Genomic DNA, 26862 nt, shown 5'->3' with positions numbered 1-26862 from the left:
GATTATTTACCAGATTTTAGTTTGGGGATTAACTCAAATTAGGAAAAACTATGAGATCAGTGACCAATTGCTTTATGAAATTTTGTAACTAAAAAAGAAAATGAATATGGGAAATCAGAAAGCAATACTCTATTTTTTTTATTTTTTATTTTTGCAATACTCTATTTTAAAGCTACTTTGTAAGAACTGAACTTTCTCTTAAGCAGTCTGTAGTCTTTAAAGTTTGTCTCTACCTGGAAGTGAGCAGAGCTACATTCTTTACCACAAAACTAAGAATTTAAGTTATAAAGTGTGACTAATGAAGCATATGAAATTAAAGCATATCTATGTATACAAATGCTACAAATTAACTCTTTACCCAAATGGCAGCATCCTTACCAAGTAGCTTTATTGTCAATAGGAATTTCTAAATACATTATGTCAGATAATTTTTTATTTTCTCTAAATGTAAAGCTCTACCTATATAAAACCTTTGTTATAGAACTTACTTGTCAAAAATGTAGAGTGAACCCTGTCTCTATTTTCTTGACCAGTGAGCCAGTTGTCATAGTGTTCTCTGTGCCCAGATTGAGAGTCTCCTGCCTCAATAAGTTTGTTTGGTTTCCTGTGTGGAGGTACCTGCCGTGGACATTCTGTTTTCTGATCATCTTCCGGTCTTCTGCTTCTCAGCTAATAGTTTGCATCCAGTCAAACAGGCGTTATTTTGATAATTTAAAAATGTGGTTTAGCTGTTGCAGATTTTTAGCAGGTGAACATCAGGTGGATCTGGGCTAAGCATGCTCCAGGCTTAGTGAAACATCCACTGTTTGACAAATTCTGAAGAAGGCAGAGAAGATAAAGACATCATGTAATAAACTTCTAATTATATAATATATGCTGGTCACACAGAGGATATACTTAGAAAACATCTCCAAAGGGATTATGTGTAATGACCGAATGGCACTGGTTTGCTTACTGCCCCCATTTGTAAGAAAATATCTCCAATACTGAATAAGATAATACTGCTTTAAAATTTTATGTTATAACTAATATTTTAAGAAACTTGATTATATTTAATAGAGTACATTTTTTTTGTTAAATATGGAAGTTAATCTTTTACCTGAAAAGGGAATAAATTTATCAAAATAATTAATTTCAGCCTTTAAAAAATATGTAGGAGAGTCAACTAAGAAAAATACTAAATAAGTGTTTAAGAAATTTAAGAATTGATTTAATTTATTACATGTTAAATATTTCAGTTTTTGTTTTTGCTAATCTTCACTGAGGACATTCTTTCCATTGATTTCTAGACTGGAAGCACAGGGGAGAGACAGTGAGAAACATTGATGTGAGAGAGGTTACTCTCCACATAGAATGGTTGCCTCTCGACCAGGGCCAGGGATCGAACTTGACTGGGCATCAAAACTGCAACCCTTTGGTCCAAGGGCTGTTGTGCTCTATGCACTGAGCAGCATCGGCCAGGGCTCTTTCATTATAAAAAATTCTTTTCTTTTGTTCATTGATTTTTAGAGAGAGAGATGTTGATGTGAGAGAAGCATTGATTGGTTGCCTCCCGTACATACCCCAACAGGGGATCGAACTCACAACCTATGTATATGCCCTGACTGGAAATCAAACCCACCACTTTTTGTTGTACAGGATGACACTACAACCAACAGCCACCTGACCAGGGCTCAGTATTTTTTATTTTGAGATTTCCTGGGGAAAAAGGGAGACTGCAGTATTGACTGCTGAATTGGGAATTTAAAGCAGAAAATGAGAACAATTAGATTTTTAAAATTGCATTGGGAATATAAAATTTCATCTTTTTCTCAGGCATATAAAAATATTAAATAAAAAAATTTAATAAGACATTAAAATTTTTGAATATGAAAAAAATTTAACCTAATTCCAAAAGTTATTTGAGATCAAGGGATAAAGTGTGATGTATATATGATGACAAAACTCAACTGTATTTTCTCTATTATCAATAAGAACTCTACTTTTAATTTTTTTCTGTGATAATTTATTTCAGCTTCATGGAGATTTCTGACCAAATTGAGGAACTCTATCTTGGGTTTGTTTGAGTTAATTGTCTTCTCTTTTTATGATATTTCTTGTTGAAATTTCTATATGTGGGTGTTTTGGTATTTTGTATTTAATGTTTATGATACTGTCTTGTTAAATTACATATAGGTATACCTAAATGTGCCTGAAGATGAATCAGGACAAGATTCCTTTCTCCCACCTGTATTTTGAATACATACAATTACTCATAAATTTGGATTTTTGTTTAAGTTTTCGTGTCACACTCTTCACTGTGTCTCAGAACCTATTTGATGGAAGTGCTATTGTGAAGAAGTGAACTTGCCAAAAGGCACGTGGCATGAAAGCAGACAAAAGAAGTAATGGGCCAATAAAATTGGTAATTTCTGAACGAAGGAAGTCTCTTCAAATGTGGAAGATGGTATGTCATTCTAGTCCCTCTATCAACTGGAAATTTCATACCTGGGTCGATATTCGTTTGGGTTGCAGTGCCTATCACAATGATTGGGACAAACCTAGGCCTATACCTGAACACATTGTAGAGCAATACTTGTCAGATATTTTTCCTGTGATATTTGAAGTTATTCCTTTCCTACTTCTCTGCTTCCATTCTTTTATTAAAAAGTCACCAGTGGTCAATAGCATTTTCCTTTTTTGAACAAGAAAATCTTTGCTTTTTACCCTCCCAGTTTACATTGTTGTTATCTTGACGGGACTTGTCTGTGTAACAACCTTTCTCACAATGTAACAAATTTAATATATATACACACACACACACACACACACACACACACACACACACACACACACACATGTGTATACATATATAGATTTCAGAGAGGAAGAGAGAGAGAGAGAGAGAGAGAGGGCATCAATGATGAGAATCATTGATGGTCTTCCTCCTGAACGCCCCACACTGGGGATCAAGGCCACAATCCGGGCATGTGCCCTGACAGGGAATCAAACTGTGAGCTCCTGGTTCATAGAGCCACGCCACCCAGGCAACAAATTTAACTTTGATCCATCCTTCAGTAACTTTGCTGAGACTAGCCCTTTGGCCGCCTAATACCCGTGTTCGCCTTAAACCTTTTTCCCTGCACTTTCAGCCCTTACACTGAAGACTCCGCACGCCACCACTGGTTTATTTCATCAAATACGCTACAACTAAGTGCTCAGATTCTCCCGCTTTCCACGGAAATATTCTCACCTTGGTGTGTATCACTCCCACACTCGAAACACTCCACTTTCTTTCACGTAGGTTATCTAAACTTTAGGTTCTAGCGTATTCTGCTATTTATTTAAAGCTCTGACCAAGTCGTGTATTTCCTGTTTCAAACATTTTAACCTTCCAAAGGCTGGTAAGTTGCCTTTCTTTTTCCTTTCCCCTGTCACATATACATTTTGCTTTTTAAAAAAAATTATTTTTTATTGATTTCAGAGAAGAAGGAAGAGAAATAGAAACATCAGTGATGAATCATTGACTACCTCCTGCACGCCCCCTCCTAGGGATCCAGACATGTGCCCTTGACCAGAATCAAACCCAGGACCCTTCAGTCCGCAGGCCTACGCTCTATCCACTGAGCCAAACCAGCCAGGGCTGCTGCTGCTTGCTTTTTTTTTTTTTTAAACTTGAGATGCGTGGATCTGGCTATTTGTTGGAATGAGAACCCATGAATTCACCCACACATTTTGCCAAGTCCAATGGCTTTTCACAGGTCTTTATTCTTGGAGCTTTTGACAGCTGTCCATTTTCTGTCCACCTATTCATTGCCTGGGAAGGATTGTTTTAAATTCCTGATTGCCTTGAGCCATTTAACCTACCCACCATCAACATAGATACAATTTACTTCTACACTTCGTGCCCCAGCAACAAATCTTATCCAGCGAACGCCCCTGTGGAAACAAGAATTTCTTCAAATTTAATGTCACTGTAGGCTAAGGTGCAAATTCCTCCCCGAATTGCCTAGATCTGGTATAGACGGAGCACACCAGCCTTTTCTCTCAACACGTTCAGATCCCGGCACTAACACGCTTTTTTCTTTCTCACACCCAAAGCGCTTTATTTCTGCTCATTATTGTTTATTCATGAACAGTAGCGGTTTTCAAGCTTCTCTGTCCTCCCCTAACTCCGCTTCCTTCTACAAACATTCCCAAGAGTCCCTGGGGAGGAGGAGCAAGCCCGTTTGTGGGGCTGCGGCCTTGCAGCTCACCGGCTCCAATTTTTAAACCGACAGGATTTTCTGAGGGACTATAGACATACATACTGGTCCCCGGATATTCGAGAGCAGGTCGTCTCACCCCTTTTAAGGGCCAAGAGGTTCTCTTGAGAAGACACGTGTGGGTGGTCCAGCCCGCTCGCCTGGGAGCGGACCCCGCCCCCGGGGCGGGGATGGCCCCGCAGGGGACGTGCTCAGCGGCTGCCAGCCCAGGAGCCTCCCCTCGCGGTGACCCTCGGGCCTCGGCAAGTCACGGAAGCCGCGGTTTTAGTTCCTGGAAAGTGGGAAAGACCTTCCTGGGCGATGTAAGGAAAGGCACTCTGGTAAACAGCAATGCTGCTGATTTGAACCCCGAGGCGGAGCGGCTGCGCGCCCACCCGCGGAGGTCATCGCTTCCCCCGGCTCCGGAGCCCCGCCTCCGAAAGCCAGACGCGGCCGCTCGTCTCCAGGGCAACCGCTCCGCTATCCCAGGCTCCGCCCCAGCCCGCCGCGAGGACCGGAAGCAGCTTGCAGCCCCGCGCCCCGGCCCTCCCCGAGAGCGCGGGTCGTCCTTCCGCGCCGAGGTGAGCGCCGCCGCCTCCCGTCCGTCTCTGGGCCCGAGGAGCGTCCGTCCCGGGGATGGGGGGCGGGGGGAGGGCGGCGCCACCGGGTGCAGCCCGCCCCTTCCTCCGGCACCCCGCCCCTTCCTCCGGCACCCCGCCCCTTCCTCCGCGCACCCCTCTTTAGACCCTCTGCACCCCATCACGCGCCCAGCGCTTCTCCTCTCGCGGCCCCGCATTCCCCGGCCGCTCCCCGCAGGTCCGCGCATCCCCCGGGGGGTGGGGACGGGGGGCTGTCCCGGGACCGTAGGTCGCCAGCCCTCGTGGAGCCGGGCCCCACCCTCCCTCAATGTGACACCCCACAGGGCTCCCAACCCCTGGCCCACCCTCCCGCCGCTCCTGGCGCCACCCAGACTCCATCCTCCGAGCTGGGGCTCCCGCCTCCGGCCTCCGGACCAGCGGCCCCGTGTGGGTGGCCTGGGTGCGGACGCCAGCCCCGCCCCCTGGCCCGAGGTCGCGGTACCTGAGCCCGCCGGCCCGGTTTCTCATCCGCAAGCCTGAAGGAGCATGGGCTTTGCTCAGCGTGGCTTGGGTGCCTAGAACTGGGCTTGGTGCAGTGGCGGCGGGAGGGGGGATGTCGGGCTACATCAGGGAGAAATAGGGGCGCGTGTAAGAGTTTTCAGTCGGTCATCGGATGCTGATCATCACCTACCTGATGACATTGAAATGGTGCTGTGCAAACTGGTCCTCAGCAAAACGTTACACGAAGAACAGTGCCCCCCCCGCGAACGCGCTAATCAATCTCGGAGAAGCTGCTGCTCTCATCCACAGTTACGTTGCTGGTGGTATTGTGAACTGGTCGTCTTTCCTGTAATGTAGGTGGTAACACATAGCTGATGGGGCAGAGGCCATTTGCTCAGACTTGCGCCTGGCCAATCGGCAGGGTCACAGCCAGCTCCCCTCCCCTCACTATGAAAGCCCGGATTTTCACATGGGTCGCACTCGGTTTCCGGTCACTGCGTTGACTGGAGGCCCGGGTCGGGTTAGCTAACTCAATAAAGGACCTTCTGCTTTTGCATCGGACTGACTCCCTGGCATGGTTTCTTGGGGATCTTGAATTCTGGGCATAACATTTTGGGGGCTCGCCGGGATCCCCAACACCATGAGGAGGGACCCCCAGTCCGGAGGGCCTGACTGACCGCGGTAGGTCTATGTTTTGTTTGTGTCGTGTGTTTTGTTTTGTATCTATCCGGTGTGAGCTCACTTCTGAAATCTGTAAATGCCTGTAAATGCCTGTAATAATGATCTGAGTGGATGCACAGGATCAATAGGCGGGAGGAGCCGGGGGACGCCCTGGTCCTCCATCTGAAGGGGTATAGCTTTGCTTCCGCGGAGTCGGAAGGTCTGTAGGAAACCCCTTAATCTGAGACAGGCAGGAGGAGAGTCGGGGGGCGCCCCCCCATCCTCCATCTGAAGAGGGGAAAATTTGCTTCTGCGGAGTCGGAAGGTCTGTAGGAACCCCTCAATCTGAGAAAAGGCGGGTCGCTCCTGCTGGTTGGCGCGCAGCCATCGTCTAGCTTTCGGTTTTTGCTTCCATGGAGTTGGAAGGCTGTACTTTTTTGGGCCCTTTAGTTGTTTGTGTTTCCGTTTTATTTTGTGGACTTGCTGGATTAATAATTTCAAGGAGATTGGGGGAGGCTTTAGAGCTCCCTCAGGAATGGGGAAGTTGTTAGGAATTGAATGGATTGTTTAAACTCTGAATAAATGTCTGGTGAAAGTGTGTGAGTGTGGAGGGAGGGGGACTGCCCTCCCCCCTCCTTTGTGTGGCGGTAGGGCGGCCGCCTGAGTGAGGGTCTGTGTAAACAGGTCACCCCCTCCCCAAGTAAATGCGTCTGGGATTTCTATGCACGTGTAAGGAGAAAAGCTGGCTTAAAACTAATGTGCGCACCGTCCGATTTTGGATAGGGTTTTGGGCTAGCGTCTCCTTTCAAATGTGCAGGATAAATCCCAAGCCTAACCCATAATAAAGAACAGTTTTTCCAAAGAGGGAAAAAAAAAAAAAAAAACACAAAAACTGGTCCTTTGTTAATTAAGAAAGCTTTTCTTAATGGAGGGAGGAGATAGTCGCCTCCTGCCTGCAGGAAAATCTTAAAGAATGTCGTCAATTTACATCTGAAAAGACCAGGGAGGCCAAAAACCTGTCTTGCAAGGCTCGAATGTGGTTCTCCAGAGCCGCTTGAAAGTAAAAAGTAATTTGCCTCATGAAAAATCTAGAAGACAGAATTAAATCTGTTGGTTAAGTATTGAGAAATGAAATCCAGAAAACCCTGCTTCCCTTAAACTAAGGACAATTAAAGGTTATGTCAAAGTCTTTAAAAGGATTTCAGGTAGAAACTGTGGTTTCATACTGATCTTAAAGGGCTCCAGTTACCTTGCCAACTCAGTGTTTGGGAGACCCAGGATATGCCTAAGTTTAACTAGGTTCTAGATAATGTGTTTACTTAAATATGTATCTTTGTTGTTTAAAATTGTTTAACTAGTGCTAATCACCTAAAAATTAAGGCTAAAAGTTCTAGCTACCTGGAAAGCATGGCCTTGGTGTGATAGGAGAAAAAAAGAAATGTTAAGTGAATAATATACCAGTGAGCTGGGACTGGTCACTAATGGTGAATTGTGAGAAGGGCTGAACGTGGCCTAACTTCTCTTTCCTTGGTACCCCTGAAACGTCAGAGGGTACTTCTGGCCTTGGTTTTCCAATGTGTTTAATCTGTCAATTTTGTTGTTTAGCCGAAATCATCTTGAATGACATTGAATGATTCTTTCCTTCCTCTTTAACTTTTGGGGGATTGTGTGAATGGATTAATGGCTTCTAGATGGCATTCACCATCTCTGAGACTTCCAGAGAGAAGTCAAAACTCGAACTGGCTACACAACTGAAACTGATTTGTTGGTATTTTGTGGTATAAATGTGGACCGTTTCTATCTGGATGAGACATAGGTCAAAAGTCCTGTCCTAGGATGTGAGAAAGGGAGGCCTCCACATCTGTTCCTGTCTGCTCAAGATCCCAAGACTGTAAAGGTACTTGTTCACTAAAAGGGTGTAAATGTTTATTTGATGTTTGTATGTCTACTTGGGTATAATTATTTGTTCATATAAATGTGGAAGTATATTCTGTGCTAGGTTGGGATTTTGGAATTCTGGGGTAGATTTAAAAGATATTTGTGACTTTTCTAGTCTGATTGGGACATTTAAGGGTAGGGCTCACAGTTCCTCAGGGCAGAGATTCCATGGGCCCTTCCCCCTGCCTGTGCTGAATTAAATAATACAGGCCAGTGTCATTTAGCTTGCTGGTTAAAGGAAAACAATGGACCTTAGAATCTGTAAAGGTGGGCGGGAATGAAGCTGGTCAAATGTACTGAAAGAGTTTGGTACCTGTTGCTGCTAGCAAAGGAGGGGCTGATACCCACTTCTAGCACACTCCCTTGAAAGAGGCCTGGTTGCTGCTCTGCCAAAAAGGGAACTGGTAGAAAGACAAGAAAGCAGAGCCCTGTAACTGATAAACAGGGTTCCATCAGGACTTTGAAGTTCTCCAAGAGAGGAGGACTCTTTCCTTGAGAGGGCTCCAGAGGGCGCACGAGGACATTTGGTCGCGCCTCCGCGCCATCTATGGGACCAGCCCAACCCCAACTCCTCATCAGCACAGACCAGGAGATTGGGTCTACATCAGAAGGTACTGCTGGGAGACCCTAGAGCCACGTTGGAAGGGTGTGGTGCTGAAGACCCCCACCGCTCTCAAGGTAGACGGCGTCACGACCTGGGTCCATCCGGAAAGACTTCATCACCAAATAGAGCGTCGATCGAGATCCACGCAACCCGCTCAAGCTCAAGCTACGGCGTGCTCGACCTGCATGATGCTGGTAACATTAAATAGATTTAGATAATGCCTGCGCCTTCATGGACACGGCTCCAAAATGACAAGGACAATTCATAGGATCACATGTCTAGTATCATGTTTTATTGTATTGATATGTTATATTGACCTTTGATTCTTTTGCAGGTTTGACTGTATGTTGGCTGTCCTGGAAGGGAGCTGTGTGGGGTGACCCCCAAAAGTAAAGGGTGTCTAGCTGCCAAGAGGACAAGTGCCCAACTGGGCAGGGAAGGGTGCCCATCAGGTTTTGGTCTCTGTTGAGAGACAGCTAACAGTTGACAGCCTGTAATACTGTCTTGCAGGCCTGAGTCACCATGCCCATGTCAGGGGTAGTAAAGCTGGAAAAAGCCTGTTTAGATTAGAAAGTCTGAGGCATGGACCAACAATTACTGTTTTGTTTTAAATCCATGAAAAGAAATTAGCAAGGAAAGTCAGAAAATCTTAGAGTAAATCAGTATGTTTTTCTCCTTATGTAATTCCTCCAAAATCTGGCAATGCTAAGTAAGTACGTTTCTTTGCATAGATTCAGTAAGACTGGTGCCTAGTAGTGGTTTTATTAACGGAAAACTTTGACTGGAGTATCATGTTTTAAAGAGCCCTATCTGAGCTCTAAAGACTTGAAGCCACTAAGAATGCCACGAAGAAAGCCTGGTATCCTGCCTGGGAGCCCTGAAGACGGCTGGCGCTGGAGCGTCAGGCCCATGCCCTACCATCACTGGCAGTTGGTAAGAGTAGAAGGGGAGCAGTAAAGATGCCTCTGCATCCCTGCAGAACCCCCACACACTCTGGGCCGCAACGAGTAGGAGGGCTACTGAGATGGGCCTTAAAGCCTGGAGCATGGGCTCAGGTGGAGTTGCTACAGGTGAGGGATTCACCTAACTCAGCAGATACTGCAGGCAGGCCTGATGGCAGCTGGATGGCTTGGCTTCCTGGCCCTACGGGGCACATTAAGGTTCAACCATGAAATTCCAGCAAAGGTAGTCAGTTACCATTCTTGTTGTGTTTATGCAAACATCAGGACAGTATAATCTTTATTTGGCTTTTTAATAGCCATGGAGGAATTTTAAGAAGAAAAATCCTATTTCAATAGAAGTTGTTAAAGCTAAAATGGTTTCTTTCCCTTCCACCGGACCATTTGTTAAGTGTATAAAATAGCTCAGTTGATAGTTCTGTGTGCTCACTACGGGCCCCTAGCGACGGTGAAATAAAAGTGCAGTCCGTCTCATGATTGAGCCGGAAGTTCCAAGACAAGGGGGGAATGATGGGGCAGAGGCCATTTGCTCAGACTTGCGCCTGGCCAATCGGCAGGGTCACAGCCAGCTCCCCTCCCCTCACTATGAAAGCCCGGATTTTCACATGGGTCGCACTCGGTTTCCGGTCACTGCGTTGACTGGAGGCCCGGGTCGGGTTAGCTAACTCAATAAAGGACCTTCTGCTTTTGCATCGGACTGACTTCCTGGCATGGTTTCTTGGGGATCTTGAATTCTGGGCATAACAATAGCAAGACAGAACTTGCCACTCCCAGTGGACCTCAGTAAGGCAAGCCTTGGGACATACTTGAAGAAAATAATTTAAAAAGAAGAAAGATGGCATATTCATGAAAATGTGCCTCCCAGCGTTACTTATACTAGTAACAATTAAAACAACCTAAGACTGTACAACAGATACAGTTAACTAAATAATATAAGTGTTAGGGATGGGAAGTAGAAGTGAGTATGGGGGGAAATGGGAATACGTTAAGGTAGAGGGATTTGTGATTACCTTTAATGTCAAAATAATACTGTTTTTAAAAATTAGTAAACATTACAAAAATGCACACAAAAGCCCTTTGCTCTCTGAAACGGGATTTTTGGACTGGAACCTGGATTCTTTGTCCTCCGGAATTGAAGAATGAATCCACAGACAGAAAGTGGTATAGCAAAAGTGGAGATTTATTGAAGAACAAGTACAGACTCCCACCTGGGGAGAGGGAAAGGGTCCCCCAGAATGGACTTCCACGTAGGGAGGGGGAAAGGGTCCCCCTGAGTTCCTTTTCCTTATGGCTTATAAAGGTTGCAGATCCTGGTGCCTTGATATCCCCTCTGATTGGTCACCATTCCCTTAGTTTTTGATTAATCACTATGCTTTAATTATGTTCAATTTGTACCAATGAAAATACATCCTGCATATCAGATATTTACATGACGATTCATAACTAGCAACATTACAGTTATGAAATAGCAATGAAAATAATTTTATGGTTGGGGGTCACCACAACAGGAGGAACTGTATTAAAGGGTTTCGGCATTAGGAAGGTTGAGAACCACTGCTCTAGTTCCTCCTGGGCTCAAAGGTCCAACCTCACAATGGACATGAGAGGTACTTCCCCCCCTCCCACTTCCTTATTTTCCTATTCCCTTTGGGCTTTCTTCTGGACGAAGGGATTCCTTCTCTCTCTCTCTTTTTGTAAATATAGACCTTTTGCTGTTCCCAGCTCCCCCATTCTATGGAAATGTACCTGTTGCAGCTTTTCAGCTTCCCTATTCTATGGAAATATACCTTCTGCTGCTCTGCAGCCCTGTGCCTCCATGGTCCCCTTCATTTCCAAAATTTCTAAAATTTCCTAAACCTGTCCCATTTTATCCCTAAAATTCCTGTGCCATCTCGAGACCATTTCTTAGAACTCTTTGCAGCAGGCTGGAGAAAATTAACCGGCCCTTTGAGCCTGTCCCAGAGGCATAGCTTTCCCCAGGCTGCCCTGTGCCTGTGTGCCCGGAGCTCCTATGCCATCCTGGCTGGTCTCTCAATGTGCTGTTTACAGGAAGTCAGCCTGTGGGCATGGTTTTCAGGATAAAGTGGGAGTTACTCATGCCTGTGAATGGATGCGTTCACTTGATCCTTGAGCTCTTTGATTCTCTTAAAGAAGGGCGTATTCTTTGAGAGCATGATGTATGTGAAGATGAAGAGCAGTACTTTACGGCCAGTCTTGTTTCTAGTCCTAATTGTTTTGTTCTCAGGAGCATTTACAGTCTTTGTCTTGTTCCACTTGTTTCTTTCGTCTCGTTTAAGGAGAGCTCCCCCTCCTGGAGAAGTAAAGCCTGGCCGTCCTGAGCCCTGCGCGCCAATGTCGGCACCAACGCGCCTCCCACCAGCTGCCGAGGCGCCCGACTGCATCGAGGTGGTGAAGATGGCAGGGAAGGAGGAGGCCTGGGACCCGGAACCCGGCCTGCCCCGCAGGGGCCGCTCCAGCCCCGAGGCCTTCCGCCAGCGGTTCCGGCAGTTCGGCTACCAGGAGGCCCCCGGGCCGCGGGAGGCCCTGGGCCGGCTGCGGGAGCTGTGCTGGCGGTGGCTGCGGCCCGAGGTGCACACCAAGAGGCAGATCCTGGAGCTGCTGGTGCTGGAGCAGTTCCTGGCCGTCCTGCCCGCGGAGCTGCAGGCCTGGCTGCGCGCGCACCGGCCGGAGAGCGGGGAGGAGGCCGTGACGATGCTGGAGGAGCTGGAGGAGGAGCTCGACCGGCCGGCGGGGCTCGATGGGCCCGCAGAGCAGGTGAGAAGGGGTCGGGGATGAGCGACCCGGCTGGGTCAGGGGCTCCATTCAGCCGGGTGTGTAGCGGGGTGAGTGCACCCCCAGCTGTGCCAGGAAACAGGGCGTAGCTCTGCTGTTCCCCTCCCTTTCCCTGTGGCCCCGGGTCTCTCTCACTTTATCCCAAGGTCCTGTCTCAGCCTCAGATAATCTGTTTCCAGGTTTGGGGACAAAATGCAGAGGACGTGGCAGCTCAGGAAATCACTCGGGAGTCGCCAAGTGGCCCACCCCAGCCTGCGATGCCCCAGCCTGCGATGCCCCAGCCTGCGATGCCCCAGCTGACGTGCCCATCGCGGGAGCGCCACTCCTCCAGGCCACGCGGTGAGGGCGGGCCCATCTCCCGGTGCGGGCACAGGCGGCCCAGCCACGCTGAGGGCGGGCCCAGCTCCCGGCGCGGGCACAGGCGGCCCAGCCACGCTGAGGGCGGGCCCAGCTCCCGGCGCGGGCACAGGGGGCCCAGCCACGCTGAGGGCGGGCCCAGCTCCCGGCGCGGGCACAGGGGGCCCAGCCACACTGAGGGCGGGCCCAGCTCCCGGTGCGGGCACAGGGGGCCCAGCCACGCTGAGGGCGGGCCCAGCTCCCGGCGCGGGCACAGGCGGCCCAGCCACGCTGAGGGCGGGCCCAGCTCCCGGTGCGGGCACAGGGGGCCCAGCCACACTGAGGGCGGGCCCAGCTCCCGGCGCGGGCACAGGCGGCCCAGCCACGCTGAGGGCGGGCCCAGCTCCCGGTGCGGGCACAGGCGGCCCAGTCCCCGAGCACGCACGGAGGTCTCCAGCCTCCCCCTCTCCCGCCCCCCTGCACCCCCACTGTGGGAATTTCTCCCTCTGCTTTCGACCTCTATGTGTCGTGCTGATGGACATTCTCCTAGCTTGTTCTTTCTCATAGATTTAAATCTGCAGATTTTAAAAATTCTTGGCATCATCTCCATCAAGATTGTCAAACCTTTTTCAAGCGGCATGATCGTTTTTTCAAATGAACTTTTACGCGGAGTTCCAATATTTAAAACAGATGAAAGCACAGCTGCTCTGACCGAAGCGGGAGCAAGCAGTCTCGGCCCAGGAGGGCGCCCACTGGCCTCGTTCCACCCCTTTTACTGTCAGAAGGGCCCTTGGTCTGTGTCCTGCTCTGTGCGACCTCTTGCCGGGTTACTGAGAGGATCCCGTACGGACCTCGCCATGTCGCTGCGGCCGTGATGTTGCTCTCACAGGCTTTGAATGTGTCTCTGCTCCTTCCCGTTCTTTTTGTTGGTGGTTGGTTTTCTCCTTCTCCTTCTAAACTGGCCTTCGCGTCGCTTTTTATGGAAATGCTTCGGAATGGCCGGCTCGGCAGTCTGCTCTTCCATTGCGGATACTAAAAAATAAGTGCTATGGGGAGGGAACCCCAGTTTCTTCTCCCTCCCTCCCCCCGCCCCCACTTCTTTAAATTTTAGGAGTGGCTGGTCAGCTAAGGAAGGTTAGGTTTTTCCCCCAGGGAATTTTGATTAGAAACTATAGAAAAAACAATATATAAAAATTTAGAGGGACACTTAGAAAAGATTCCTCACTCTTGTTTGACAACATCCTACTTCCAAGAGGCTTGGAAGTAGAAACTTCTCAAACTGCCTACTGCGCACTTGGCCTCTGCAGTGTAGCGATCGCTGGGCTTACCGAGGAGAAGGGGAAGTGTTCACAGGACACGGGGATGGAGCAGGAAACCATCCCAGCCTCCGCGGCTTGATGTGCTGATAACTAACGAAGCCGCGAAGCCAGGTCCTGGGCTCCTGTTGTTGGCAAGAACCGTGTTCCAGCTGTGACAGTCCTCACAGAGGCCTCTCCTACATTTTTTAAAGATGCATAGAGGTTGCAGGCTCAGTCCCTGGTAGGAGTGTGTGCAGGAGGCAACCGATCAATGTTTCTCTCTCACATCAATGTTTCTCTCTCTCTCTCTCTCCCTCTCCCTCTGTTGCTCTCTAAAAATCAATGAAAACATACTTTTTTAAATGCATAGAAATTTTAAACCAAAAGCAGAAGGCCCAGGATCTTTCACTTCAAGGCAGAGAGAACCGGAATCATGACAGGCTAACAGAACCGTGTCTTACGGCTGCTACATGATTTCCTCGGTACAGAGTCCTGTCACGTCGGAGCTTCTGCGGATGATCTTGGCCTCCATGCTGTCAGGTGCTAACTGTTGCCGGGATTTCGATAGTAGTGACTAGACATTCCGGTCGCTTTGAAAGTTGAGCTCCTTGCCATTACTAATAAGATGATTTCCATTTGAACCAGTAATGATGCCATTTAAGTAGCACTGTAAACGACAGAAGAGTGGCGGTGTTTCTAGACGGGTACCCTGTGCTACCCTGGATCTCTCGAGGTGCTGTTATCCTAGCTCTGTGTTCTCCCACCGCACTTGTGTGTGTGTGCGCGTGTGTGTGTGTGTGTGTGTGTGTGCCTAATTTGTATTTTCTGACTTTATTTTCCATCTTCCTTTGTGTCCCCTTGGATTTCTTCATCTCCTTCCTTAATTATTGATTCAAGTGTCATTATTAAGCTTTGTTTTGTTGATTGACACTCTTGTTTATTACGACCTACTACCATAGTTGAGCCCTCTCTTTTCAATGGATTTCAGAAAGAGGAGAAGAAGGGGGGAGAGAGAGAAACATGGATCTGAGGCCCTTCCTCTTTTCGCCCAGACTTCCTTCAGTCTCTGAGATACCTTCTTGTCCCTACTCACCGTTCTACCTTGTACATAGAGCTTTTCGTATTCCTAGTTGACTGTCTCCTCGGTCTATACATTTTTCCCCTTTGCTTTATGATCTCAGTGTTTTCTGCTTTACCCTCTCCTTCCTCCACATTGTGATGCTATTGTAAAGCATGCTAGCTAATACATAAGCCATGTATATTTCATTTGGATCGTTCTCTTTTCCTTTCTTTCCGAACAGAGGAACTGGTGACATTGGCTTTTCTGTGTATTATTTCAGATGAGGACACTAGAACTCAAAATGTGAAATCAGCTTCGAGGCAAAAGACTTCTTCGGGCGTAGAACTGCATGGCGATGTCCCTAACACCGTTCACAGGAACGCTTCCCAGAGTTCCACATCCAGAGGAACCGGCAGCCAAGATGGCACGTTGGATAGAAGATACAGAAATCCTTCTCGGAAGAAGCAGCGCAAGTGTGACGAGTGTGGCAAAACCTTCAGTCAGAGCTCAGCCCTCATGCTCCACCAGAGGATCCACAGCGGAGAGAAGCCTTTCGCGTGTGACGTGTGTGCAAAGGCTTTTAGCCGGAGCGCAGTCCTCATTCAGCATCGGAGAATCCACACCGGGGAAAGGCCCTACCAGTGCCACGAGTGTGGGAGAGCCTTCAGTCAGAGCTCGAATCTCTTCAGGCACAGGAAAAGCCACACGTGCATTGGTCCTGGGAGCGAGTCAAAGCATCCACTCAAAACTTTCTCAACAGAGGAAGACACAAGGCACCAGTAGCTCAATAGTGTCGATCACTGGTCTTAATGAGCAGGGTCCTCTCAAAGGTCACAAAGGAGAGAATACAGGCCATCTTATGTCAGCCTTGTTTGCTTTCTGGCTACTGTATTGATAAGCAGAAAAGCAGACAAGGCTGAATTGAACTTCTGATTTCCATCCGGAGAGTAGCTCTTGAAAGACATTCTCAGACACGTTCTATTTCTGCTCTTTGCACCAACGATGACATAGTACAGTGGCCCCTCGAACCCTGGTTTGAACAGCACAAGTGTACTTTATGTACATTTTTCTCCGTACGTATCCAGTTGGCCCTCTGTATTCCTCGGCTTCAACCAACCACAGATTGAGTCTGCAGATGCAGGGGCCAACTGTGTGCATTGTTCTGTGCCATTTCATACAAGGGAATTGAGCACCTGCCAATTTGGGTATCTACTGGGGGTGGGGGTGGGGGTGGGTAGGTGAGCCTGGAACCAGTCCACCGCAGATACTGAGGGACGACTGTGTATTTCTTTTTAGACAAATGCATGTCCCCTGTTGAGAAAGAATGTGAGTTACTCCGTATAAAAACAGATAATCTTTTCCATTTCATACCGTAAGTATGGGAGTTCTCAGACCAAAGATGAAAGCACTTTTTAAACATTTCTCATTTTGCTTTCTGTTACTAGATTTTAAATATGAGAATAGGATTGAGGAGGCCCAAGAGAATATGTACCTCAAGATCTAGGCTGAAACGCCCAGGGTCATTGTCAGGAGGCTGGTGAGTAAAGGGACTTAATCTCTTACGAAAACTCACAAGAGCATATACATTACTGATGAGACTAAGAAATTTCCTGTGTAGGAAAAAGAATAATCTCCTTTACAATGTAATTTGGAGATCACTCAGTGAAGACAGTAAGATGACTACACGTCTTCAGGGAGTGGCTTCGGCCTGAGGACTGTTCTGGTAATGAGGTGGGTTGTCTATGCTTATGTAAGGTTGATGACCCTCTTAATGGGAAGGGAAGGAAAAGGGAGATGAAGAAAAGACTCCAGATGAGCCAGCTGATGCCTGCCCCTCTGGCTTCCTCCTGGCCCCCTTTAGCTGTGACCGTGTTTCAGGCACCACAAGGCAGCCTTGTCAGGGTCCTCTACGTTCTTAATAAGATGATCTTCCAGACAAACGTGTGCAAAATGGGACCCCGGATTTTGACGCTCTTGTACGAATGAAACCACGGAAGTCAATTTAGAGTCCGCCAAAGTTTTACCCACTTCAGTCAGATTCCCTGTACAAATGTAAAATGGCCGATGTGTGTGTTATTAACGTATCCTGACAGGATGCTACAGGCCCTCCCCTTTCTCAGGGAGTCTGGGTAAGACTGTTCTGGGAATGTATGTATCGCTGTGTTTCCCTGGCGTCACAGTGACCCCACATGGAGAACTCTGCTGCGGGGGGCTCCTCACGAAGCGGAAGCGTGCCATCAGAAGGTCCAGCTGTGTCCCGTGCTTAGAATCACCCCAGACACAGAGGTGGGGTCCCTGAGCTCCGCTTACTCCATTCATAAGATTAGTAGGGGAGAAGTAAATGTGAGCTTTAATTCCGGAATCTGCTGGTGGCGATTATATTTTCTAGTTCTGGGGCATATGGCTATATATTGAGTTCTGTATATTTTCCGTTATTAAAAATGTAGGGATTCTTGGTTTGGTGCCGGCCTCTAGTTAAGAGAGGAATAAGCCAGCTATTAAAGCAGCAAATGCCTCCGAGGGTGTGTCCTGCGAGCCACTGCTTAGTGACGGGAAGAGTTCCTGGGCGCCCTGTGCATAAAGGGACCGTCTGCATCACGTATCCCGGGGACGCGTCTGCACGTGGCGCTGCCGTGTCTGCACGTGGCGCTGCCGTAAACCTGACAGAGTTGCATCTGTTCATGGTGGTCGACCTGCACTTCACCCGAAAGTGATGCGGATCATCTTATCAAAGTGCATGGTGGTCTCCAAAGGGCGTTGCTGAGTCCTGGGAGTTATTTTGCACGCACAGAGATCTCGTAATGAGGAGATGCTGGCTTATCTCAGTGGAGAATTACTGTGACTGGGGCTAACGTTGGTAAGAATTGGCATGCTGAGAGCAACTAAGATGGCGGCATAGGTAAACACCGGGAAATTATTGCCTCACACAACAATTGAAAATTACCCCAAAGGACTGAGAAAACATCATCCAGAACAACAGGAAGGCTGGCTGAGTGTAAATTCCACAACTAGAAGGAAAGAAAAGCACGCTGAGAGCCAGAGGCGCTGCGGAGGTGAAGTGCAGAGGTACGGCGGCGCGCGCGCACGAGGAAAGGGGGTGGCGCCTGAGGACGCGGCTGTCTTTTTGAATCACAAACTCCCGACGGCTCTGAACTCCGGTTCCGGGAAGTCTCTGGGGACCCAGGTCTCACACGGGGAGAAGCTGGTCTGTCCGGCAGCGAGCGAACTTGAGGGCGGCTTTCCCTCAGAGGTGCTTGCAGCCGTTACCGGAACACTGAGACGCGCGACTCCGGGTGGAGAATCGGCCATGGCCGCTTTCTCCGCCCTCTGACTCCCTGAGACCCCGCCCCACCCAGGCTGCCGCAGAGGCTTTTGCATGTGAATGTACCTAACTGCAGCCGAACCAGGCAGACCTGGAACTTCCAAGAGAAGGCCCAAGGCCCCGCAGCGGCTTGCATTGCTTCACAGCTGAGCCTCTTCGTGGCTCCTGCTGTGTGGCCTCAGGCAGAGGCTGAATTAGCACCTCCTTAGATCCAGGAGCCACTGTACCCAGTGGTCAGAGGGGGTCCATCCAGACTGCAACTCCTCAGATCCATAAGGGACGCGCTCAGGGAGCAGACTCAGTGAGCACCAAAGCCCCACTGAAGCAAGTCTTGCCCCAGAAGGGTGTCTTCAGCACAGAAGTTCTCCCACTTTAGACACAGCTGATTCTCACAGCCAATTGGCCTGGAGGTCAATTCCTCCCAGTGATTCTACAACAACCAAGGCACAAAGAGTGCACCAAGAGTGTCCACCCCAGGTAACTGGGGAGGCTGAGCTACTGGGCCCTACAGGACACCTGGCGCATAGGGCCACTCTATCAACACAGGGAAGCTGCCAAAATGCGGAGACAAAGAAACAGGTCACAAATGGCAGAAATGGAGGAAAGCAAACGATTGGATATAGAGTTTAAGGCCACGGTTATAAGGTTTTTCAAGAATTTTATGGAAACCGCCGATAAATTTAATGAATCCCTCAATAAGTATAGGGAGACCATGGAGGACATGAAAAAGGACCAACTAGAAATTAAGCATACACTGACTGAAATAAAGAATAATTTACAGAGATCCAGCAGCAGAAAAGAGGATCCCAAGAATCAAGTCAAAGATTTGAAATACAAAGAAACAAAAAATACCCAACCGAAAAAGAAAAAAGAAAAGAGATTCCAAAAATATGAAGATAGTGTAAGGAACCTCTGGGACAACTTCAAGCGTACCAACATCAGAATTATAGGGGTACCAGAAGGAGAGAGAGGGCAAGATATTGAAAACCTTTTTGAAGAAATAATGACAGAAAACTTCCCCTACCTGGTGAAAGAAATGGACTTACAAGTCCAGGAAGCGCAGAGAACCCCAAACAAAAGGAATCCAAGGAGGACCACACCAAGACACATCATAATTAAAATGCCAAGAGCAAAAGATAAAGAGAGAATCTTAAAAGCAGCAAGAGAAAGACAGTCAGTTACCTACAAGGGAGTACCCATACGACTGTCAGCTGATTTCTCAACAGAAACCATGCAGGCCAGAAGAGACTGGCAAGAAATATTCAAAGTGATGAATAGCAAGAACCTGCAACCAAGATTACTTTATCCAGCAAAGCTATCATTCAGAATAGAAGGTCAGATAAAGAGCTTCACGGATAAGAAGAAGCTAAAGGAGTTCATCACCACCAAACCAGCATTATATGAAATGCTGAAAGGTATTCTTTAAGAAGAGGAAGAAGAAAAAGGAACTCTTACCATTTGCCACAGCATGGATGGAACTTGAGAGCGGATAAATACCACAGGATCTCACTCATTTGTGGAATATAATGAACAACATAAGCTGATGAACAAGGACTGATCCAGAGACGGAGAGGCATTGATTGGACTGTCGGGACTTGGAGGGAAGGTAGGGGAGGGTGGGGGTAAGGGGGAAAGATCAACCAAAGGACTTATATGCAAGCATATAGGCCTAACCAATGGACATGGACAACGGGGGGGTGAGGGCATGAGCGGGGGTGGGGGGGTGGGGGGTAGAGGGTAACGTGGGGACAAGGACACATATGTAATATCTTAATCAATAAAAAATATATTAAAAAAAAAAAAAAGAATTGGCATGCTAATAGTACCCCATTGGATCGACTCACTCTCACAGACAGTAAATACTCCGAAGGGAACATTTTTTAGATGGATTTCACCTTATCTGGGCCTTCAGTGTTATATCTATAACCCAATGTTCCTTCTTTACCTCACTCCCCTTCTTTCTGAAAGCATGTCCATCACTCCTGAAGGCTTCCTGCTGTTGGGAATGTTTGTTTTTTGCAACCAGCAGTCTGGAGGACGGGTTCCTGCTGGCTCTCTCTCCATCAGCAGCTGGACAGTGCCGGTCTCGCTGGGGAATATGCCCTTCTGTTGGCTTCCCCTCACGCTTACTTCCAGAACGTGAGGAAGCGGTCCCAGCTCCAGGAACGACGTCCAGGATCATGACAGGAAGGAAATGGGAAAGAGGCACGGACATGGCTGTCTCCTTTACTAGGAAAAGCGAAGGCTTTCCAAGAAACCCCTGCAAAGGCTGCTGATGCTTCCTGGTTGCATGTCTGGTAACGGGATTGGGGACCACATGGCTCAATCAACAGTGTTTGCCTTCCTCCTCCTCGCCACCTTCCTCATCGTGGGCAGGTGACTATGACTGTGCCTCTGATGTTACAGAAAGAAAAGATCACAGCTCTTAGAGCCTCTTACCACCAAGTTTGCCAACTTATCTACCTCACTCATTTCTTCTCCCTCCTCTCAGGAGGAAAGCGGGCTCTCTCCTCTCTGGCCCAGGCTCCGGGCAGTATGTGGCAGCCGCCCATCAGTGGCAGGGGTCCCGGGGAAGGCTCCTTCTACTCAGGGGAGGGCACCTTTGCTCTGACTAGGAGCGTTGGTCCCAGGAGCAGGTGCCAGTCCCCCTGCCTTCATTCTGTGTCCTCTGCCTGGACCAGGATGCAGACGCAGTTGAGAGGAGTGAATGACAGGGCAGGGACATGGAAACCCCAATTTTCTAGCTGAATGGCTGGTAATGGAGGCTTCAGGGAGCCAGAAAGTGATGGGTTTATTGCCTAGAGGAGGGAGACCAAGTGTGGTCCCCAAAAGCAATGTATGAACTCCTCTGCTCACCCCTACACTGCACGTGCATGGAGCAGACAGCAGGCGTTGAGAAGGGAGCCACAGAGTAGACCGCCACCCAGAATCCAGACTGACCGCTGGGCAGCATACGCAAAGGGCAGCTCCCAGTTGCACTGCGAGTGTTTGAAAATGGAACTGACATTGGAGCCACAGCACACACAGTGCAGATCAGAACTTGTGGCCTGACCCTTGCCAGGGCTACTGCCTGCTAAACCAAACCAATCAATCTCCTAACGGTTTAGATCAGCGGTTCTCAACCTGTGGGTCGCGACCCCTTTGGCAGTCGAACAACCCTTTCACAGGGGATGCCTAAGACCATCCTGCATATCAGATATTCACATTACGATTCATAACAGTGGCAACATTACAGTTATGAAGTAGCAACGAAAATAATTTTATGGTTGGGTCACAACATGAGGAACTGTATTTAAAGGGCCAGAAGGTTGAGAACCACTGGTTTAGATGATACCCAGAACCAGATACCATGACTCAAAATGTACAGGATAGAGTGCAGAATTACTAGGCCTGGGAAGAACCCGGAATAATCGCAATTTGCAAGGAAAAGATCAAATGATGCCAATACCTAGATAATAAAGATATTGGAATTATCAGAAAAAGACTAAGGTATTATAAATAACCATGCCTAGGAAGTAAGAGTGAATTAATGGAAAAATAGAAAAACTCAGGAAAGAAACAAAATACAAATAAGAATCAAATGAAAATTTTAGAGCTGAGAAATACAACCAAAATAAAATCTTCACTGTATGAGCTCAATGGAAGGATCCAGGTGGCAGGGCAAATAACTGTAATCAATAGAAATTATCATATTTAAACAGCACAGAGAATATTGAAATAAAAGAGCAGACAGTACAAGAAAACTACAATCCAAAAACTCTCAATGGGCATCGGCACAAACGCCCTCAACAAAATGTCATCCAATTGAATGCAGCCGGGTATAAACAGAATGAACCCCCCGCAGCGAGTGGGGTTACACCACCTACGACTCAGAGCACAGTCATCCACCAGATTAGTAGTTTCCAGAGGAAAAACCACATGCTCTGATCAACTGATGCATAAAAGCGCTGGACAAAATTCAAAAGCTAGCGCCAAGTGCAAGTGCTGGTGAGCAGCTGGGACACTCGGACACTGCTGATGGGGTTGGAAAAGGGCACACCCACTCTGAAAAGTGGCAGGTTCCCATAAAAATAAGCACATCCTGACCACAGAAATTACTCAGCTCCAGCTGCTATAGCAACATGCCATGTACCACATGGCTTAAATAACAGGAATTTATTTTTTATGGTTCTGGAGGCTGAGAAGGCCAAAATCCACTGATTCATTTCCCAGGTGAGGACTTCTCATTGGGTCCTCATGTAGTGAGGAGAGGGAAAAACAAGCATATTCTTCCTGTATCTTTTCTTATAAAGGCACTAATCCCATCATAAGGGCCCCACCCTCTTGATCTTATTCTATATAATAAAGAGGCAATATGCAAATTAACCCTCATGCCCTCACAAGATGGCTGCCTATGACCAGGCTGGCGTGGGGGGGGGGGGGGGCCAGGGTGGGGGCAGTTAGGAGCGACCAGGCCAGCAGGGGCAGCAGTTAGGGGTGATCAGGCCAGCATGCAGAGGCAGTGAGGAGCAATCAAGCCAACCGGGGGGGTGGGGGCAGTTAGGGGTGACCAGGCAGGCAGGCAGGCAGGTGAGCGATTAGGAGCCAGTGGTCCAGGATTGTGAGAGGGTGCAGGCTGGGCTGAGGCGACTACAAAGTGGTCATCTTCAAATACCATTACATGGGGGTTAGGGTTTCAATATGTGAGTTTTGGGGGCAGGGGCAAGCACAAACATACAGTTCATAACACTGTATGACCCAGAAATCCCACTTCCCCCCACCATGGAACCCACAACCCAGGTGATTGCCCTGACCAGGAACTGAACCTGAGAACTTCCTGTGCACATGATGACACTCCAACCAACTGAGCCACACCGGCCAGGGCTAGGTACAAATCTTGAAAGACAGACTACTTCCCCTTACACCTCAGTGAACAGAACTGAATAATATGGCCATTCCTAGTTGCCAGGGAGGCAATGTGAGTACCTGGCCAAGGGAAATAGAATGGTCATGGATGGTGTAGCTCAATACCATTTCTTTTTATTTCTTTTATAATTTTTTTTATTGATTTCAGAGGGGAAGGGAGCGGGAGAGAGAAATAGAAACATCAATGATAAGAGAGAATCATTGATCGGCTGCCTCCTGCACGCCCCCTACTGGGGATCCAGCCCGCAAACTGGGCATGTGCCCTTGACCAGAATCAAACCTGGAACCCCTCAGCCTGCAGGCTGACACTATCCATTGAGCCAAACCAGCTAGGGCCCCAGTACAATTTCTTGCATATGGCTGAGCCCAGTGTTGCCCACCACTCCCAAATGCAAAAGATCAGAGTTGTATTAGAAGTAAGGGGATGCCCTGACCAGTTTGGCTTGGTGGATAGAGCATCGGCCTGCGGACTGAAGGGTCCCAGGTTTGATTCTGGTCAAGGGCATGTACCTTGGTTGCGGGCCCATCCCCAGTAGGAGGTGTGCAGGAGGTAGCTGGTTGATGTTTCTCTCTCATGGATGTTTCTAACTCTCTATCCCACTCCCTTCCTCTCTGTAAAAAATCAATAAAATATATTTTTTTAAAAAAGAAGTAAGGGGAGTGCTTCATGTAGGACACTAACAATGCCTGCCACAGTTAGGCAAACAGAGGACTCCTGGTGCAGTGCACTCCTCAGCTAACGGGGATCTTAACCAGTGGACTTAAAGGGCCCCCAGGGAGGAACTTCTGAGCTGAGCAGTGGGAATGAGGGCTCCAAAGCAATTGTTAGAGACAAGCCTGGAAAAGGCTCGACATCTGATAACACCAGATCTGAAGGCCTGTGCTTCTCTTCCCAAGTGAAAACTTCTCTTTCTCCATCTCCTGGTGCCTCCCTGCCCCTCAGCGCGCCTCCTTTAGGCCCCCCGATGGTGCTCTACGCTGCTCCTCTGTGGCAGTCTCCGCTGCCTTGTAAATGCTTGTCTCCTTGTCTAAGTCCTTAAGGAGAGGCTAATGCTAAGAAGAAATCATGACCTCATTTTCGTCATCGTCAGTTCTCTGGAAGGTATTAGTATCTGCTTTTCACTTGGTTGGTTGTGGGTTTTTTGTTGTTGCCATTAATGAATGAATGAGATAGTTTAAGGCAAAGTTGAAAAATGTGGCTGGTAAAGGAACGAGTGCTTTTTAGATTTAGACAGATTATTATTTAAACAGACAGTGAAAGCAAGATTGGCCCAAAGTCCCAACTCCTCGCGAGCTTTTGTCACACACACACACACACACCAAAAGGCCAACACCAAAACAGAAGGAGCCAGATGGCTGCACTGAGCCGTGGACCGCCTCGGGGCTGAGGGCCAAGGCCTCACCCAAGATATTTTTTCCATTGATTCCTAGAGAGAGTGGAAGGAAGGGAGGGAGGAAGATGGAAGGGAAGGACAGGGGGCGGGGTGGGGGAGATAGAGAGAAACATAGATGTGAGACCCCCATCTCTAGGTTGCCTTCCTCCTGCACCCCCACTGGGGCTTGGAACCTGCAACCGAGGTACAAGGTACACCTTGACTAGGAATCGAACCTAAGACCCTTCAGTCCATGGGCCAATGCTCTAGTCACTGAGCAAACTGGCTTTTATATGGTCTGCAACTGACCTGAGAGGGGGTGGGGGGAGGGGAGCAGAAAGCCTTAGTCACAATCCAGGAAATAATGAGAAACGGTCTCATGACAACCTCCCGGGGCGACTGGGAACGGAGTGGCAGCAGCCTCATGCGCTCGTGTTCCGGAGGCTCACGGGTGTCCTGCCAAGACTCAGATCAGCTGCGGCTCAGGCCTTGCTGTGGGGCCAGGTAGGTAAGTCCCGGGTGGTCCAGCGCTGGCACGAAGCTATTCCCTGCACGCAGGCCGCTCAGAGGAACACGCTGCTCTGTCCTGACTTGTTCTCTAAGAGCAACAGGGACCGCGGTTCCGGAAACAGCCCACCCAGTGGGGCTCAGAGGATGGTGTTTCAAAGAGGTGTCCTGCCTGCCCTCCAAAGAGTAAATTAGAGAAGAAAACCTCACCCACTTACTCTCTTGGAATTAGGAATTATAGAACAGGTCCCAGCAGAGATTTGTAACATTTTGCAACATTTTTAACTTAAGTATTTCTGTTTGATATTTTCTGTTTTCTTTTTCTAAAAAAGAAGAAAAAATATAGATGTTCTTTTTATTGATTTCAGAGAGGAAGGGAGAGGGAGAGAGAGATAGAACATCAATGATGAGAGAGAATCCTGGATCAGCTGCCTCCTGCACGCCCCACACTGGGGATCGAGTCCGAAGCCCAGGCGTGCGCCCTGATCAGGAAATGAACTGTGACTTTCTGGTTCATAGGTCGATGCTCAGCCACTGAGCCACGCCGACGGGGCTGGCCTTCTTTGTTTTCCAACATGAATTACATGCGAAAACTCTTACAGTGAAATAAAACAGAAATGCCGGGGCTAGCCTTTAGGGCCACAGAAGAGGGAAAGGTGGCAAGAGCAGCCAAGCAGATGGGTGGCAGGAGCCAAGCAGGAGACCGAAAAGGCTGGATTTCTGAAGCCTCGCAAGGGAGGAGGCAAGAGGACCCTCGGAGTGAGCGGGGCTGCTGGGGAGATGAGGTCTGCTCTACCCTCAGTTGCTCCATAACCCGCTCTCTCATCCCGAACCCATCACAGGCTGAGGGCGCGTGGCAGAGGGCACTTGCCTGAAGGAGGACGTGCACAGCCACTAGTGAGCACAGCCGGTGGCCGCCACCAGAGCCGAAGCCGGCAGATCCTGCAAGGCCTCTCCAAGGCTGGACGCGCGGCTCGCACAGACTTGAAACAACAGGGCTCTGTGGTGCAGTTTCCGATGCCTGACATGTGACCTAGCAAGGGTGGCGCTGTGGCCGGCACAATTCGCTCATTTACTCAACCAGTGTGTCTGGAGTTCTCTGTAAGCCCAGCAGGCAGCCTCCTGTGGGGAGGTGGGGATGCTGTGGGGAGCAAGACAGTTCCCTGCCCTTCCCGGGCAGACAAAACGAAACAGCCCTGGCTGGTTTGGCTCAGCGGATAGAGCATTGGCCTGCGGGCTGAAGGGTCCTGGGTTCGATTCCAGTCAAGGGCACATGCCCGGGTTGTGAGCTCCATCCCCAGAAGGGGGCGAGCAAGAGGCGGCCGATCAATGATTCTCTCTCATCATTGATGTTTCTATCTCTCTATCCCTCTCCCTTCCTCTCAGAAATCAATAAAAATGTTTTAAAAAAACCAACAAAACAAACGAAAAGCAGGGCCACGGGTAAGTGAGATCCCGTCTAACAGCGCCAGGAGGGCAGGAAGGTGAGGCGAGGATCCTGGGTCCTCGGCCAAGGTGCGCTTACGGGGAGGGCAGGCAGGGAAGGCGGGGACAGACACAGAGGGCCTGAGTGTAAAAAGGCTTTTATGTCAGACTCAGTGGGGCCCAGGGAAGGCCTTCAGTAGGAAATAAAGGAGCATAATCTATGTTATTAAATGTCACTTCAGCAGCTGTTTGGGGTATGAAATGGCCAGCCTGCAGATGACCACAAATTCAATGTGAGAGCATTCCCAAAGCTCTGAGCTTTCTTTTTTATTTTACTGATTTTTTTACAGAGAGGAAGTGAGAGGGATAGAGAGTTAGAA

General features: G+C 48.6%; 2 protein-coding genes across 5 annotated transcripts in view; both read left to right on the top strand.

Annotated features, from left to right (window-relative positions):
- The window catches only part of CUNH18orf54 (chromosome unknown C18orf54 homolog), a 32508-nt gene extending 29886 nt beyond the window's left edge, over positions 1 to 2622 (top strand). For 3 of the 4 annotated variants that reach the window (XM_036322849.1, XM_036322843.1, XM_036322844.1), the window contains 2 exons: positions 2015 to 2056; positions 2176 to 2276. Coding sequence is in view for 2 of the 4 variants with exons in the window: in XM_036322844.1 (XP_036178737.1) it covers positions 2015 to 2056; positions 2176 to 2185 (52 nt within the window). In the remaining 2 variants the exon portion in view is untranslated. Of the gene's footprint in view, positions 1 to 2014; positions 2057 to 2175; positions 2277 to 2308 lie in introns of those variants that run through there. The other variant, XM_036322846.1, reaches the window with a different exon arrangement.
- An 8613-nt stretch (positions 2623 to 11235) lies between these two features.
- Positions 11236 to 17942, top strand: LOC118663604 (zinc finger protein 396-like). Its single transcript, XM_036323400.1, has 3 exons — positions 11236 to 12238; positions 12436 to 12595; positions 15231 to 17942. The coding sequence occupies exons 1-3, from the start codon at positions 11636 to 11638 to the stop codon at positions 15731 to 15733; spliced, it is 1266 nt and encodes a 421-aa protein (XP_036179293.1). The 5' UTR covers positions 11236 to 11635; the 3' UTR covers positions 15734 to 17942.
- The last annotated feature ends 8920 nt before the right edge of the window (positions 17943 to 26862 follow it).

Source organism: Myotis myotis, unplaced genomic scaffold, assembly GCF_014108235.1.
Source record: "Myotis myotis isolate mMyoMyo1 unplaced genomic scaffold, mMyoMyo1.p scaffold_m19_p_9, whole genome shotgun sequence".
Lineage (NCBI taxonomy): Eukaryota > Metazoa > Chordata > Mammalia > Chiroptera > Vespertilionidae > Myotis > Myotis myotis.
Note: the sequence above shows the minus strand (reverse complement) of the source record. Positions and strands in the feature narration are given on the sequence as shown.

Bases quoted from the DNA above. Each gene is read 5' to 3' on its own strand.
- LOC118663604 (XM_036323400.1), top strand. From the start codon at position 11,636: ATGATGTATGTGAAGATGAAGAGCAGTACTTTACGGCCAGTCTTGTTT. The intron at 12,239-12,435 runs GTGAGAAGGGGT...ATCTGTTTCCAG, and splicing joins TCGATGGGCCCGCAGAGCAG to GTTTGGGGACAAAATGCAGA. The intron at 12,596-15,230 runs GTGAGGGCGGGC...GTATTATTTCAG, and splicing joins CCACTCCTCCAGGCCACGCG to ATGAGGACACTAGAACTCAA.